This window comes from Anarrhichthys ocellatus, unplaced genomic scaffold (genome assembly GCF_004355925.1).
Source record: "Anarrhichthys ocellatus isolate YVR2014 unplaced genomic scaffold, GSC_Weel_1.0 scaffold231, whole genome shotgun sequence".
Classification (NCBI taxonomy): Eukaryota; Metazoa; Chordata; class Actinopteri; order Perciformes; family Anarhichadidae; genus Anarrhichthys; species Anarrhichthys ocellatus.
Genome location: NW_022280261.1, coordinates 117,083 through 133,551, shown reverse-complemented (window position 1 = coordinate 133,551; position 16,469 = coordinate 117,083). Strand labels below are relative to the sequence as shown.

General features: G+C 41.6%; 2 protein-coding genes across 4 annotated transcripts in view; one reads left to right on the top strand and one right to left on the bottom strand.

Moving 5' to 3' along the window:
- Window positions 1-3,705, top strand: part of zdhhc12b (zDHHC palmitoyltransferase 12b) — a 4,863-nt gene extending 1,158 nt beyond the window's left edge. The window contains exons 3-5 of the mRNA XM_031879165.1: window positions 523-615; window positions 1,978-2,144; window positions 2,241-3,705. Of these exons, the coding sequence (XP_031735025.1) occupies window positions 523-615; window positions 1,978-2,144; window positions 2,241-2,556 (576 nt within the window). The 3' untranslated portion in view covers window positions 2,557-3,705. The remainder of the gene's footprint in view (window positions 1-522; window positions 616-1,977; window positions 2,145-2,240) is intronic.
- pkn3 (protein kinase N3) overlaps window positions 3,508-16,469 on the bottom strand; it is a 32,582-nt gene continuing 19,620 nt past the window's right edge. For 2 of the 3 annotated variants that reach the window (XM_031879162.1, XM_031879164.1), the window contains 13 exons: window positions 15,611-15,686; window positions 12,361-12,520; window positions 9,039-9,126; window positions 8,811-8,857; window positions 8,311-8,380; window positions 8,111-8,202; window positions 7,170-7,346; window positions 7,020-7,082; window positions 6,842-6,918; window positions 6,406-6,548; window positions 5,378-5,485; window positions 5,186-5,266; window positions 3,508-4,462 (listed from right to left, as the gene is read on the bottom strand). In XM_031879162.1, the coding sequence (XP_031735022.1) occupies window positions 4,262-4,462; window positions 5,186-5,266; window positions 5,378-5,485; window positions 6,406-6,548; window positions 6,842-6,918; window positions 7,020-7,082; window positions 7,170-7,346; window positions 8,111-8,202; window positions 8,311-8,380; window positions 8,811-8,857; window positions 9,039-9,126; window positions 12,361-12,520; window positions 15,611-15,686 (1,383 nt within the window). In that variant the 3' untranslated portion in view covers window positions 3,508-4,261. The remainder of the gene's footprint in view (window positions 4,463-5,185; window positions 5,267-5,377; window positions 5,486-6,405; window positions 6,549-6,841; window positions 6,919-7,019; window positions 7,083-7,169; window positions 7,347-8,110; window positions 8,203-8,310; window positions 8,381-8,810; window positions 8,858-9,038; window positions 9,127-12,360; window positions 12,521-15,610; window positions 15,687-16,469) is intronic. The other variant, XM_031879163.1, reaches the window with a different exon arrangement.

The window sequence follows — 16,469 nt, the reverse complement described above, 5'->3', positions numbered from 1 at the left end:
TGGGACTAGGAGCCACCTCTAACAGGTGATGGTTTGACTGGGACTAGATCTAGGCTGACAGTATGATCTCTGACTGCTTCCTCATGCCTTTGCACATGTATTGTGTTGCAGTGCAGGTGTTGCATACATTTGATGCATCCCTGTTTTACAGTCAGTATATCTGTATGCCTGGGAAGGCATTTGTGGAATATTAGGAGTAATCGGACATTGTTAGTGGTTTGTATTGGTTTATGTAATTCATAGGATCTTGAATGGGAGAATAGAGTGTGCAGTAAAGTTAGTCAACTTAAGTTACTCAAAGATTTAGTTATCACCATTCCATACAGCAGTTCTGATAAACAACTTGAGATAAAGACCCAGGAGTACATCAAACACAATCAAACTGCGATCATGGGGTGTTATTGTTTTCATGTTTGTGTGGATGTAAATGACAAATGAGCACACACAGAAGGTTGTGATGAATGCTTGGACTGAAAATGGGCAGTGGCTCCTCTGACCAGTTTGTCTTGTGTGTTGTGCCAGTTCACGCTGGGAGTGACGGAGGAGCAGCAGGACATGATCCCCCCCACCACCAAGTCCCTGCGACAGCGCCGCTGTGGCCACTGTCTGCTGCAGGTAGCCTCCACACACACAGCAGCACGCTGTCATGGGCTCATACGACTGAACACAATTAGAATGAATACAGACAGATTTATGAGGCAGAAAGAGTGTTACATTGTGTTTGCATATAAAAAAGAAACCCTTTCTTACTTTAGTCTCGTTGTATTGGAGAGTAAAGGTTCAGTCTCCATTGACGAAACAGTCATTTGTCAAAACAAAACATTCAACTCAAGGGCCACTTATTTGCCTTTTCTGGGGCTTTCAACCGCATCTCACATAGAGCGGACAGCATCTCAGTTTGGAACTTCAATCATGTGTTTGCAGTAATAACAAAAGTTACAAGAGTTGTAGTGGAGGGCCTTGAGTTAAGTGGTTTCTGAGCCTGTGGGATGGATGGATGGATGGATGGATGGATGGATTGATTGGTTGATTGATTGATTGATTGATTGATTTTCTGTAGACATGGAGTTGTAATTTGTCATCTCTCTGTGGTAACAGTGTAGCTCTCAGGCTGAAATGTGACACTCAATGTTCTACAAGTACGTAAGATCCCTCAGTGGTATAGAATAGCAGATGGGTTGCTGAGCAGAACAGTTCTATGTTACACACTTGTACTACCTCCAGTGAACACAGATCCTCATATGACCCAGCAGGTCACTCACTGTGTCCAGTAATGTAATGTAAATGTAGACGTGAGTTTAACCCTTCTATGAAACATGAACCTGACATCCCTCTTTAAATACAGACTCACACGTCTAATCAGGATGTGAGGTTTTGTGCCGCTGTGTAAGATTTGTTTTGAATTGTACAGGTCATTATGTCAACCGAAACATATTGAGCTTGTAAAGCCACACACATTTTGAAAGAAAAATCTTAACTCAAGGTCCACGTACTGGCTTTTGGAGCTTTCAACCACATCTCTCAGTCTGTGTCAAAGGTCAACGTAATGTGTAAGAAGGCCATCGCTCCTTCAGGATCAACAACTAATAAACTGTAATTCCGGTGGGTTCTGTACCAGTCGGTCCTTCCATGTACGTTCATGATGCAAAGAGGGAAAGTTGTTGCTGTTGTGACACAAAAACAAAGATACAGTACACCACCAGTTACAGCTGCAGCAACACATGTTGTAAATATCACAACTATAGCGTATCCATGTGCTTTGTGAAAGCTCAGGTGTAGTCTCATGTTGTCCTCTCCTCACACTGAGGTTAACCTCCAATATTCCTGAGACGAGATCTCTGTAGCTCTAAACAGAACACTGGCTAGTTCAGAACAACAGGGTTCAACTTTACGCTTTCAGTACACATAGCATGTTGTTTTTTTATTTAACAAAATATGTATGTTTCATCTAAATACAATGACCTTTGTTCCAAGCAGCAGCCAATGAGATCAAAGCACTGCCAGACGTGTCAGCACTGTGTCCGGCGGTACGACCACCACTGCCCCTGGATCGAGAACTGCGTTGGCGAGAGGAACCACCGCTGGTTTGTGCTTTACCTGGCCATCCAGCTGCTGGTGCTGCTCTGGGGGCTGCACATTGCCTGGTGAGTACAACACTGTCACCAACCCCCTGTGCTGACAGGTGAATGCTGCAGCTGCAAAGCCTCCACAGATTGCTTCTCTCTTGCTTGTTTCATCAGGACGGGTTTCAGGTACGCACCCAGCTGGCAGCTGTGGCTGCGTACCAACGGCATGCTGCTGACCGTGGTCGTGCTGGTGGCTCTGCTCTCGCTGATCGTGCTGCTCCTGCTCGGCTCCCACCTCTACCTGGTGTCTCTCAACACCACCACCTGGGAGTTCATGTCGCGCCATCGCATCTCCTACCTAAAACACTGCGGCGCTGATGAAAACCCCTTCGACCGGGGCACCTTCAACAACCTGTGGGGTTTCTTCTGCGTGTGGGGCACAGTGGTGTGGGAACAGGTGTACTTCAGGGAGGGCAGCGACCAGGTCTAGGATTACATGACATTCAAAGACTGAAAGGGATTTCACTCAGATGTAACCTCTCTAGTTTTTGGGACCAGACACTTAACTGCAAAGTTGGGAGATGAATTATGCTTTTGTGCAGTTTACCTTTATGAAGACACTTGTGTTGTTGTCCCACATTTACCGTCTTTAACATCTCTCCTCCCAGTGGTCCACACTTCCTGTTTTTCACAGAAGTGGCTGTCAACAGGTTACCAGCATTAAAGCCCTTATTCTAACATTCGTTTACAGCCATTGAAGGATACAGAAGCATTTCAGGCCCTTCACTGTCTCATGTGAAGGCCGAGTGAAGCTCGTCGTAAAGCCTTGGTCTTTATGCTCCCACATCCTACCTGACCGCTCCTATGTACTCCACGCAATCATTTCTGTGAGCAATGAACATTGTACACCCGACTGTTAAATACTTTTAAAGTTTACTTTTAATACATGTTAATTATTGCATAAACATTTGATAAAAAAAAAATCCTTGTTTTATGTGCATGTGTAGACAATCCAGATGTGTGGTTGCTCTGTTCACTCACTGCAGACAGGTCCAATGAGTTCTACTGTAGAAGCGTCATGCTGTCATGCTGCTCTTGTTTCATGCGACCGATTACTGTAAGTGCTGAGTGGTATTTATTCTGCAGAGGTTTTACAGCTTCCACATCTTCACTCTTAAAACGGTTAGTTGAAGTTAACATTTTCATTTTTTCTTTTCAAACATCAGATGACGGTAGCTGTATTGTTCATGGCATTTGTACAGGAAGCTTTGACTTTCAATGGACAGCATTTCAAGCTATTTTATATTGTATGTCATTTTGTAACTATTTTGAACCAGAACATGTCTCTAGATTTTTGTATGACTATTTGAATGGAGTACCTGGAGGAGCAGCAGCTCAGCGTTAGAGCAGTGAGTGCAATAGTTCCCTTGTAACAGCAATAAATGTTGAATTCAATGTACAGCTGTGGTGCTGGACAACATGCAGACTGCCTCCAGTTGTATTAGTCAGTGAGCGCTCTGGTTTTTATGAATTAACATTTAATTCATGTTGTGTACTTCTGAATTATATGCAATACTGTCATGCAATGTTTTTACTACTTTAAAATGACTATACATCAAAAAATAAATGTTAATGACGAGTTTCCTGATCATTTAAAGTCCAGCAGATATCAATTTATTCATTAATATTTCCTTCATGTTGTTTACACTTACATATAGGCTGGTCTGTTCTATATGAGCATAATCTTCATGATAGTATCCTTTTTAAATAACATACAGTTGTATTGACTGAGCAATCTCTCTGAAGAACAGTATTAGAGTATTACATCCCAACAACATAGAGACGGTTAACAACAGATGGAAGTCGGATAAATAGCACAAGATAGCGTTTGGACTTCAGAGTCACTTTTCTTCATTAAGATCACAAATATTTAGAGTTTAGTTCTTCGACCGAGAGGGCTGGAACAATGTCCATGTCCTATTGCACTGGTGACATGTTTCATACAGTGAACGGTACTTGATCCTACGGCTCGATTAGAGAAAGATCTTTGTAGTGTGTTTAAAGCAGCCACAGAGGACATGAAAAAGACAGGACGGTAGTTTCTCAGCTTCTGTTCAGTCAGAAGAGCTTTATGGCAAATAAAAGTGAGGATGAACAGGAGCAGCCTTCCACAGTGAGCGAGGGAGTCACTTTAGTCAACTCATGAGAGAAAAGTCAAAGTCAGCAAAGATTTCTTGTTGCTCAGCAGTGAGGACGTAGGCTGTTCGTGGGGGGGTGAGGACCGGCTTGAGACGTGTGAACTCGTCGTCGAAGTTACTGACGTCCTTCAGCGCTCTGATGACCGGCAGGAAGGGAGGCTTCATGTTTTTGGCCAGGAGAGCGGGCCAGTCCATTCCCTGTCAACAGACAATGAGGAGGAGCAGGAATCACTAAAGACATCACCTTCAATGTGCAGTCAGTGCTGAGAAAGATGTTCAAGTTGGAGTACAATAAAAATATATTCAACTGGTTCAAAATGTATAAACGTGGTGGTTTTCACAGCAGCCGTCACTAATGTGCTTTAACTGCTAGAACAAACTAGACTTACGCCTTGTGTTTATATGCCTCTGCTAGGCAGGCAAGTTCCCAAACATTCCTGTATATTATACCTTTAAGAGGAGCTGGATTATTTACACAGTATTATTATTATTATTATATGCTTATTAGTAGCACAATGTCAGTATTTCATCTTTAAACAACACAGTTATCAATTCCAGTACATGGCAACATCCCTAATGTCAAAGTGGGAAAAATTATTTTTAAGATGAATGTCACATTCCTACTCTTTGTTGAATATTTTGGTGTCACACAGAACTAGAACTACACAACTGATGTTTTCTCTTCATTCTCAGTGGCTACAGGTTTTCAAAAGTGGATTTCCTGCTCTGGGTCCAGTTCAGTGTTACTTCAAATGAGCTGTGATGTGAAACGGTGAATGTTGAAGAAGCCTGAAAGCATTAGAACTCTACTAGCTCATCAAAAAGGTATGCTATCTAATACAGTAGTTTGTCCTGAGTGGAAGCTCTACAGAAAGAAGAGGTGACTATCAGGCGGTCAGCAGCGCCTGGCCGGATAATGACCTGAAAGAATTTGTGTCTTTTAATCTCCGAGGCGTCTTCCTCGCCTCCTCCCAGTCTCATCTGAGGATTCTTCTGCAGCAGCTAAAACACAGTGAAAGCAATGGAGAGGAGTAAATAAACACATGAGATCAGAGCGAGAGATTTTGTCGAAAAAGATCACGAGTAAACTCCTGAAGAGAATCCAGATCCAACCTTTTGAATGAGGGACACAGACTCAGGAGAAAGGAAGCGAGGGTAGCGCACGTCATCGTTGACGATGCTGTCAAACACCTCTTCCTCATCATCACCTGGGAAAGGAGACTGAGAGAGAAGAGAGCAGCACAAACTGAATAATGTTCTAGAAGATTCTGTTCCTTCGGTGGTTATACACAGTACAGGGAGATCGACTGAGTTACTGTGTCTGCTTTTGAGCTCAACATCTGGAAGCTGTCTACAGATCTAGTCTGTCTTAAAACAATAAAAACGTCTTCCCATATACATCGCTGTCCATACTCACCTCTAAGAGATCCGCTAATGCAAAACCCACGGTTCATCTCTAAAGAAATGTTACACTGACAGAAAGCTTTTGTGGTCTGCATCATGCCAGCAGTGTGGCCCTTCATCAAGGCTGACACAAGCTATTTCTGTTTATCACAATATAAATGCTATTATTCATAGATTTTGACACAGGCACCCTAAACAAGATGGGGCCTCAAGATCAAGTTAAAATGCAGGAGCAACTATAAAGTGTTATTATAAAAGTATCGATTATAGACCATGTGTCAAATGACAATGTGAAAACAATATGACAATGTGAAAGGTGTCTGTTGTAGTGCTGAACATCCACAAAATGATCTGCTGGTTTAACGGAGTGTAAGATCATTGCTGTTCTGTCTAGTTCACTCTCTCGGCTCTCATTTAGAGAAAAGGCTAGAAAACCACCGTACACAATGACAGAGAGGAGAGAAGAGAGGAAAGGAGCCCCCATCATTCACCCACACTGATGGCTGGGGATACCATGCAAGGTGCCACCTGCCCATCAGACTATCTAACATTCAGAATCAGAACAAGAACAAGAAGAAGAAGAAGAAGAAGAAGAAGAAGAAGAAGAAGGTTGGACTTCACGGTCATTTTCACTCCATCCACTTTGAGGTGATGGTATGTCAGTGTTTGTGTTGAGTTAATGTGATGTGGGGCTCCCGTGAGCTGCTTTACATTTGCCTTGTCACGTTCATACTGACCTCCCCCACCAGCATCTCATAGACGAGGACCCCCAGCCCCCACCAGTCCACACTGCGGGTGTAGGTGTTGTCCGTCAGCACCTCTGGGGCCAGAAACTCCGGTGTGCCGCAGAACGTTGTGGTGCGATCGCCGTGGCCCATACCTACACACAGCACAGCCTCACTACAGACTCATCACACACGCTCACTCATAGGTCAGCACATAATAACGTCAACATGCTGTTATGACAGAAAACTACTGAGATGAGTTCATGAGTGCCATCAAATCAAATGAATAGGTGTTCATGTTCCAAGCCTGCACACACTGAATCCTGTCACAAGATGAACACTTCTATAGCAACTATGAAATGATTGCAATGTGCTGTAGGTCAAAAGGCGACATCACTTTTAAGAGTTTGACATCTACTGGAGCTTAACAATGACAGAATGATCTTACCTTCTTTGCACAAGCCAAAGTCTGCTATCCTGACAAAACCATCTGCATCCATCAGCAGATTATCCAGCTTCAGATCCCTGGCAGACAGACACAAAGCAACATGCAACATGCAACATGCTCCCGACATGCAGCCAGGTATGAAGTAATACCGTTCTGAAAGCAGCTGAGGAGGACTCACCTGTAAACTATTTGGTTCTGGTGTAGAAACTCCAGGCCGAGCAGCACACAGGACGAATAAAAGCTGAAACCAGAGAGAGAGGGATGAAATAACAGCAGCATCCTGTATTTAGGCTGCATGTCATGGCTTCACAGAGTGATGTGTGCTAACCGGGCCTGTTCCTCAGTGAAGATGCTGGTGTGAATGTGTGTCATGAGGTCTCCTCCGGGGGAGTAGGCCATCACAAAGCACACGTGGTCTGCAGTCTGGAAGCAGCCGTACAGGTTCACCAGGAAAGGATGCTGGGAGGTGTTGATCACTTCAAAGATCCTCTTTTCACACATGAGGCTGAACACAGACACACGGGGACATATGTAGCGATATCTGCATGAATGATGTATTGCACCCTTATTCAGGATATCCGTTATCATCACTTTATGACAAAACACCTTCACTTGTGAAGAGATGGTTACGGATGAAAATGCTGGCCCTTTGGAACAATTGGGTATTTTTGTATTCTTTAAGTACAAGACAGACATTTGTTGCAGTTCGGTTTACACTTGGATTCCTCACTGCAGCTCATGATAACACCAGCTGACTTCATGATGAGAATTAGAAATTAAAAAAGTATATAAACTGCTGTCATCAACAACAACAAAGAATCTACAAACTGAAATGTACCCGTGACTGTAAATGCAACATTTCAGTCAGATAGTCCTCATCAGTATTAACTACTTCCCTCCTCCCTGCACAGTCTTATATAACTCTGAACTTTTTACCATCATTTGTTCAGGAAACAAAAGAGAAACAATACTCACTCTATACTACTGAGAATGTTGAAAATACCAAACGCATTTAATAAGATATATTTAAAAATACACACTATTACTGATTTCATATCATATCAAGTACTTCATTCATGGTTCTGATGACATGACTTGTAATTAACAGCTCACATGAACATGAGTTAACAGACCAGTTGATGCCAGGTACTCAGGACCACTGGGAAGCCAGGTAACCCAAGGAGAGCCCCACTAAGACCTGCTCTGTGATTCAGGGCCCTGGTGGAGAGAAGCATCGACTCTATAATTATGTCTCAAGGGATCGCTTACCTGTCAACTTCATCACGTGTTACGATGTCTCCTTTCTTCAGGGCTTTGATGGCGTACAGTTTGTCTGACTTCTTATTCTCTGCTAGCAGCACCTTTGATCAGTTACAGGGTATGAAGATTATTATCATCATATCATTAGTACTGATCCAAAGCCTGCTACTGACGCTGTACAGGAGCAACAGGTTAGAGGAGATGCCTACCTTACCGAAGTGACCTCTCCCCAGAACTGAAATGCAGGTGAAGTCTTCCATCTGAAGTCCTTCACTCCTGCTGCATGACAGGACAACAGTCAACACGTTTTGCAACTGAAGAATTCCTTATGAGTTCTCTGCACTCATCGCATGAATGAAAGAGTACTAATACATGTACGTTCTTTGTGACAGGAACTTTAAGAGGAGAAGACAGAGACTTTTCTCACCAGCTACACTGTGGTGTTACGTTATAACTCACATAGGAGTCACTACTACCACTGAGAGGAAGCCTCCTTCTGGCTGCAGTGCTTGAATATGATATACATGTATGGAGTGTTTACACTGTCTTTTGGTGTACTTGGATATAAACTGTGAACTTTAGTTAGGGGAGGTAGCTTTGTATATTTCAGGCTCCATCTCTCTCTCATCATCATCATCACACTCCGAAACTCAAGGATATTTCCAAACAAAGGCACAAATTCTCTGCATTCCTACTCAGCATGACTTACTGTGGAGGAGGATGAATTGAGGGATGTCGCTTGTTCTCACCAGGACACTGGTTTCACACACACAATAGAGATTAACTGACACATTTGATTCACAAACAAGAACACATGAAACAACAGAAACATTAGGGCTGGAACAAAACCACTGCAGATCATGACCTCAATCTTAATATTATACAAAGACATTCAGCACTCGTTCTGCTGCTATTAATCTTTGGCTGACTTTCTTACCGGCGGAGAGTCTTTAGTGCTCTTTCTTGTGCGATGTGGAGATCTGCCGGGTTGTTCTTCATTAAAATGTAGACTCACAGCAGGTTCTCTGAAAACAAGAGGAAGAGCTCCTTCACTGTTGTGGTTGTGCTGGTGGTAGTATTGTTGACTACCTTCAGCGATGTACCTTGATTTTCTAAACTTCTTTGAGCAAAATCTCCACTACACTCAAACTCAGGTTACTGTCTCGAAACCGCTTATACATTGCCGTAATATAAAATTGATGTATGCCTACTTACCAAACCAAAACAAGCACAAAATAACAAACGTACTAAAATCATTTGTTTGCATTGTTAGGCTTCTTCCTGCAGCTGGCACCTCCTAAAACATCAGGTGGAATACTCCTCATATGGTTTCCCTCCGAGAACCGTTATGTTATAAATTTATTATGTATAGCCACTTTCAAATTTTTGTTTCAATGCTTTCATTTTGTGTACAGTCTAAAAGTGCTTGGGTTTTTCTATGTCACTCATTTTATCTTCATACATAAAGAGATTTGTATTTGTACCAATTAAAAACTTGCATTTAAAAAGGATTTAAGATGTACAGTCAACAGGACTGATGATACGAGGCTTACGAACCGAACAATACATTTGAATAATACTCGTGCATTTGGAAAATGCAGAAGCTTAAATTGTGGGAAATAGAATGTTTTCAGTGGACTTTGCTCAAACTGGCAACATGCTGTCTGACACCCCGCAAACAAAACATTGTACGTGGTGTGGCACATGTGTTCAGGGAGGCGCGCTATACTAGCTTAGCAGGAAATCCAACAGTAGCACTCACGCTACACACTCCCTGCAGTGTTTAGCTGTTCCTACTGATTCAAACAGGCTAAAGCAATCACCACACAATCCCCATTTCTCCAGACCATCATTCTTGCTTTGTTAAAGAAAACAAAACCCCAAACAGAAAATCAAATGTCCGACCCTAACCCCGCGATGACGGGATGCTGTGTCATTAACGGACAATGCATAGAGTCAAAATTAATGTAATTAACACAATGACAAGAACCAGTGTTGTGGCAAAATGACGAGAAGAGACGGCGAATTGAAGTTGCAACCCAGCGGGAAGTGTTTTAATATGCACACGCCCAACATACGAGTTTAGCAAATCGAAACAAATCCAAAGTATTACTTTTCACAGATCACTTTTATAGTCCAGATTCACCCCCCCTTTAGTCACTTTCCACCAATCAAACCAGTCCGTTGAACCAAAAACAAAGCACATCTGGTCTCTTCATTATGTCATGCTCTCATGTCCTCGTTTGGGTCAAGATAACCTTTTGGCAGAACACACGATTCATGTACGGGAAATGTTTTGGTACGAATTGGAGAGATTTATTACAATTTGTCTGGTGCGCCCTAATCACTTCCTAAGAATGTTGTTATGAACCAAAATGTGTGTTACATAACACGTTATATAAACTGTTTACTTGTGAATCCAAATGTGTTCAGTTCAATCCTAAATTACGGTATATGATGATTTTCTTCCAACACCAGTCACATATATTCATATGACAACAAAGCATGACAAATCAATCCAGCAACACTGCAGCACTAAAACAGTATTCCACCGCACACTGAAGAGCACGAGCCATTCATCAGAGGGAACAATATTAACCAGATCATAATAACGACACCATAGACAAACGAACACAGTAGTAACGCTACTGCAGATGTAAAAACACAAAAGCACTTCACTTACCAAAGCTGCTGTTCACTTAAAGACAAAGTCCATCCTCCTTTCTGTGTTAACAAAGAGTTCAATGACGCGGTTGTACAGAACATTGGTACGGGTCAGTTCCAGCCAGAGGTCCTCCTGTGAACGTGTTCGTTGAGTTGTAGATCCACTCGGGTCTCACCAAAAGTTTTCATAAGCACCGTAGCTTGTAAGTGTCCTGCCTGTTATGGTGCCGTGTTGCTGCCTTGGTTAGCCACCTCAGGTTAGCGTAGCATAGCTCCAAACAGCTCCAAACACCAAGACGCTCAGTTGTAAATGAAACGCATTCTTAGCCATAAAATGTGCAACGCTTCTCCGCCGCCGTCAGCCAGAAATACCGTTCGTACAAATCCTTTTCCATGCTGGGTCAGGGCAGCTAGCTGTGGGGTTGACCGACCCTTTGATACGATGTCCAGCTTATCCTGAAATGTCCTTCTACAGAAAGGTGTTGTCAGTAACTCCGCCACCAAATCCGTTTCTCCTCCTTCAGCCATTGAGTGTTAAAAAAACAAAGCTAGGTAAAGAATCTACACCAAGCAAAACGCTAAAAATGTCATAACTTCTTACATATCTTTCAACTTGAACTCTTACTACTAACTTCTGATAGCTAGCTTTCTGCTTCACAACAGTCACGCTAGCCCCACTGACCAATCACGCTGCACGTTAATGCTGACGTAGTTGTAGACTACCTAGACAGCACTGGCACGTCAAAGATTACGCCCAACATGTCAAACTAAAGATCTGATTGGTTGAAGACTATGACAATCAACAATATCGTCCCCATTCACTTAAACTGCAAAGGCTCTCTAGCGGGCATCGGGCCTCTCTCCTTACATAGAGACATAGAGGATGAATCTGATTGGATAAAAGCTCTACTTAACACAAGCTGTGCTGGAAGCAGAGCAACAGAGGAAGACAGGAGCTGTGCAATGAGAAAATAAGATAATGGGGAAAATAATTAGAATACATGGAGTGTATTTATGAAAAATTATAAAATTATAAAATAGCTATAACTTTGTGATTCTGTTTAGGCCAGCAGAGAAGGCTTAGCTGGCCCTGACGGCGCACGACTGGGACTGAGTCTAAATAAAGTACAGTGTGTGTGTTGATGGTGATGAAGGAACATGTCACCAGAGCAACAGTGAGGCTCATTGATGTGTTTTAATGGAGCTCTATGGACAGAGGAAGAAGAGACATCCATACACTCTACTTGTTAGCAGATACACTCACTGTTGGTTTGGGTCTGCTCATTAGATTTTGGTGACAATTATAAATATAGAATATCACTGCGGTTATCCTTAAATCATGCTCATTTTTATAACCTCACATATTCTTATCATACAACCAGTGTATCTTACTTCTCATAACTCTGAATGCAGGTCAGTGATAATGTGGCTATCAGCCCTCCATTCTCAGATATCATGGGTGGTGGAAAAATAGCCTCAAGTCCCCGTGGAAAGCTACGAAAAGAAGTTAATAGCTCTCTTTTGTAACAGCTCTTTCATAGATGTGACAAAGAGATGTTTTTGGGTCACGGTATCTAGACACCACAGAACCTTACCGTGCTGGAGAAGTGCTGGAGGACGGGGGGGCCGTGTTAGGGATTGCTAATGGAGGGCTCATGGGCTCCAGGGAGCTGCAGGGAGGCAGGATGCTCATCATCAAACGGCCCCATGTGGCAAAGTTCATGTTCATCTGGGCAGCACGCAGGAAGTCCTTCCCTGTGAGGAGAAATGGGGACAAAAGAGATCCAATCAGAATCCTTTAATAGTGAGGAAAACAACTATGATAGAAAATCTGTGTGATTCACCTATTTGTTTTAATTAGTTTATTTCTAGAGCACATATCGTACACAGTGTGCTTTACAAAAATAATATGAAAAAGGACCATCCATTCATAAAATATGATTCAAATTACATAAAATGGTAATTAAACAGAGAGTAATATGATTATAAGATAAGCAATGTAAATACATTATGAAAACTCAATCATAGGCACATAAAAAGAGAGACGGTTTAACCTGCATTTAAAAATTGCTCCCACAGAAGGCTGTTTAGTGATTGCTTTGATATGGCTGGTAAAAGTGAGATTCTATTAGAACACAAAGATCTATGGCTTAGTCTTTGGTTTTTTAGAGACCAAGATTAGAGTTATTTATCAATAATAGTTATCTTGTCTTTGTTGCCATACACAATAACCTCCGTTTTGCCCGTATTTTGTTGCAGAAGCTTTTGGCTCACCCGATTATTTATCTGCTCTAAACAATGATGCACTGGGCTGAAGTCGCCAGGTAGGCCAGATATATCAAAGTATCATCTGCATAACTATGATAGTCAATGTTGTTGTTCTGTAGAATTCAGAAGGCAGTATGTAGAGTTTAATCAGAAGAGGTCCGAGAACTGTTCCCTGGGGGATTCCGTATGTCGCAGACAATCAGATCGGTAACTGCCAATGGTGACAAAGTAGCTCCGGCGTCCTAAACAAGACCTGAGCAGCAAGACTGCTCCGGAAAAGTCTTTCCCTATTTTCTATGTGTAGCACAATTCTAAGATCTACAGTGTCAATACAACACAGAGTAAAACCAGGACCTGAATTAGTATTCAGCCCAATCATTTAAGACTTTTAGAAGAGCTGTTTCAGTACTGTGGCAAGGTCGGAAGTCTGGTTGTAATTTGTCAAAGTGACCACATGAGTTCAAGATATTGCTGAGTTGATAAGACTTTTCTCAATGATCTCAGCTATGAAATGAAGATCTGAGACAGCTCAATAGTTGTTTACATTAGTATCCAGAGTTCTGTTTTGGGGAGGTTGTAAACTTGTCAACCAGGGCAAAAAGAGTGAGGGTGTTATACAATGGTGCAGGGACGATGTATTTTTGTAGGCCAACAGGAAATCAGCATTGCACTGGTTACCTCGACAAAAAGCCAATAGGATTGTTCCATTGAATTACTGCAGAAAATAACTTCTGTGGCAAACAAACGTTTATGATACTTACACGTTTTGTTCATCGAGATAATCTTCACAAATGAACATAAAGTAAAAAGCTAACATTATGAAGGAACTCCACCTCGGTCATATGACTTCACATCTCCACCACTAAGCTAAAGGAGGATAGTGTTCTAGTGAGGACGCTTAGTCGTCTCATTCAGACACTTTTTTAAGTCACCTAAATGCTTCTAAATTCACCAGAGGGGTGTTCACTGACCTATTTTATATCAGAGAACTAAACTATAGAATCAGTTCAGCTTGTGTCACCACAGACCTAATGTCAGACAGTTCACCATAAACACATTCAAGAAACACAAAGACTTTGAGACGAGGAAATTGAAAAAAAGCCGGGTCATATCTGGGTTTTAGGCTTCATTCCTGGAGCACTATATTGATGTTCCTGTTAATCATCTTAGACAAATGTGTTCATAAACTGAGCACTGGTGCTCTCATTAATGTACCTTTTCTTAACAGAAACGGAGCATCAGGTATAATCAGTAAGTCAAAGACAACAGATAAATCCTCAGAAAGGGCCAAGTCCTGAACCACAACGGAAGAGCTGCTGAGGTACTGAAAAAGAACCAAATCTAAGGTGTGGCTTCGAGTGTGCCTAGGTTCTTTCACATGTCACATAAGACAAAAACTTTCAAATATTTCTCAGGTATAGTTGTTTATTTTATCAACTATGTCGATGGTAATATCCCCAGTTATGATCCAAAAGTTGCAATCCATGGTAATAACTGACAGTAGTTCAACAAAGTTGTCAATAAAATGTGCATCTTGGAGGTCTTTTAGTGGTTAAAAATAAACTGTTGGGAGCTTTTCTCAAAGAGACAGCACCTCTGCTGCCTTCTGCTAACCATGTCTCAGAAAGAAACAGAGAATCAGTTACAATGTTATTAACTAAAAATAATTTGCTGGGGAAAATTCTGATATTAATTAGAGCTAGGTCATAGATCATAGAGGCCCTTTGGGCCGTCTGAAGCCGTCTTGGTACCGGTAACAGATGAAACTAGTTTAGCTTATAAATTGAACACACTCCATTCCTTCTATTTCTTATCAACACCGGAATAAAGCACAGATGGTCCAAGCCCTTTAGAAAGTGTACCAGTGTACGAGGCGGGACCATTGTGATCGGGACTAGGACCCGGGGGGGGGGGGGGGGGAGAACCAGGTGCTGAGGCTGAGCAGTCTACTGAAACGCCCCATTATGGAGTGTAGCTGGCCCCGAGATGTAAACACTTCTATGGAACTGTTCGAGGACGTTGAAAAAAAGACTAATTTTAACAGTTCAGACTGTTTTTTCTTAATGTCATTTGTTCCAACATGTATGACAGTCGTGTCAACCTCAGGGTGGGATTATATCTGTCAGTTGAGGAAAAATAAATAAAAACTGTGAGTATGAGCTCTGTGGACTCTCACATTACAATCTAAGGTTGCAATCAACAAAATGTGGAATATTATGGACATAAAAATAGGCAAAAACCACAATCTTCAAAAAGGTAAAATGATGCTCGTTGGAAACTTGGCGGTATAAACTGATCCAAGTTATAACGTGTATGTCAATTTCTATCAGTTATTGTTTGAATATTTGGCTGAGAGCCATTTTATAATGATGAAATTGATTGGTTGTTGGTATGATGTCACCTTGTCTCCTAGACCAAAATCACATTTCTGTAGTTGTGTGTGACTGAATGTTCTACTCGCAGTAAATTAAACCAAAACTGTCAGAAACAAGTCTGAGAACTAACACTTATTAATAAACAAATAAATAACATCTCAAGAAAGAACTGATGCAATGCAGTATGAATACATGGTGTTACCTTTTTCTTTCGGGAAAATTCTCCTCTGCCTCTGGAGTTTGGAGCGCCGCTCAATGACAGGATTGATAAATGTCACCTGGAAATGAACAGAGCAGCTGATTATGATTCATGTATTAGACTGATGCAGCATTCGTAATGATGGCTGTCATAGTAAAGAAATCTGAACTGATTGGGATAATTGTAACCACAACTCATTAATAAATAAATAGAAAATAAAATAGAAAACAAAATGATGAAAAACATCAGGACACTGATTTGAACTTTTCATGTCTATGGTGAAACAATAATAATAATAATAATAATAATAATAATAATAATAATAATAATAAGCTTGAATTCATTTGAAAAATGACATCAACCCTGGAATGAGAAAGGCAAGTCTAATATGTGGGTAGCAACCTATGGGCGGTAATATTAAAGGGAAGGTATATTATGTATTGCGGTTTGACATATTTTAGTTTTGAGGTTTGATATATTTAAATCCAGACATTCAAGTTTTGGAAGAAGTACGTATGTTTTAGTGTCAAAATGACATTTCCCCTTCTAAAACCATTTTCCCACGCAACCTGACGTCGGTTTCTGCGTAATGACGTTGCTACATATATCCTTATCCGTAGTTAGTGCATTACCTACAGCAACTTTGATGGCGGTCAGCACCCCCCAGTTTGAAGTAGTACCGGCAAGCTGAGCAATGTGCTGCTGAGTGGACGCCACATTAGTTTGGATCAGAAAGTCACAAAATACCACAAACAAACTCACTGACTGAGGAAGCGGTAGACCACCAACTACCGTGGTGGTGCGCAAAGTAAAATGGGTTAGGGTTAGATTTGGAAGCACTGAAGCTGCATTATGGAAATGG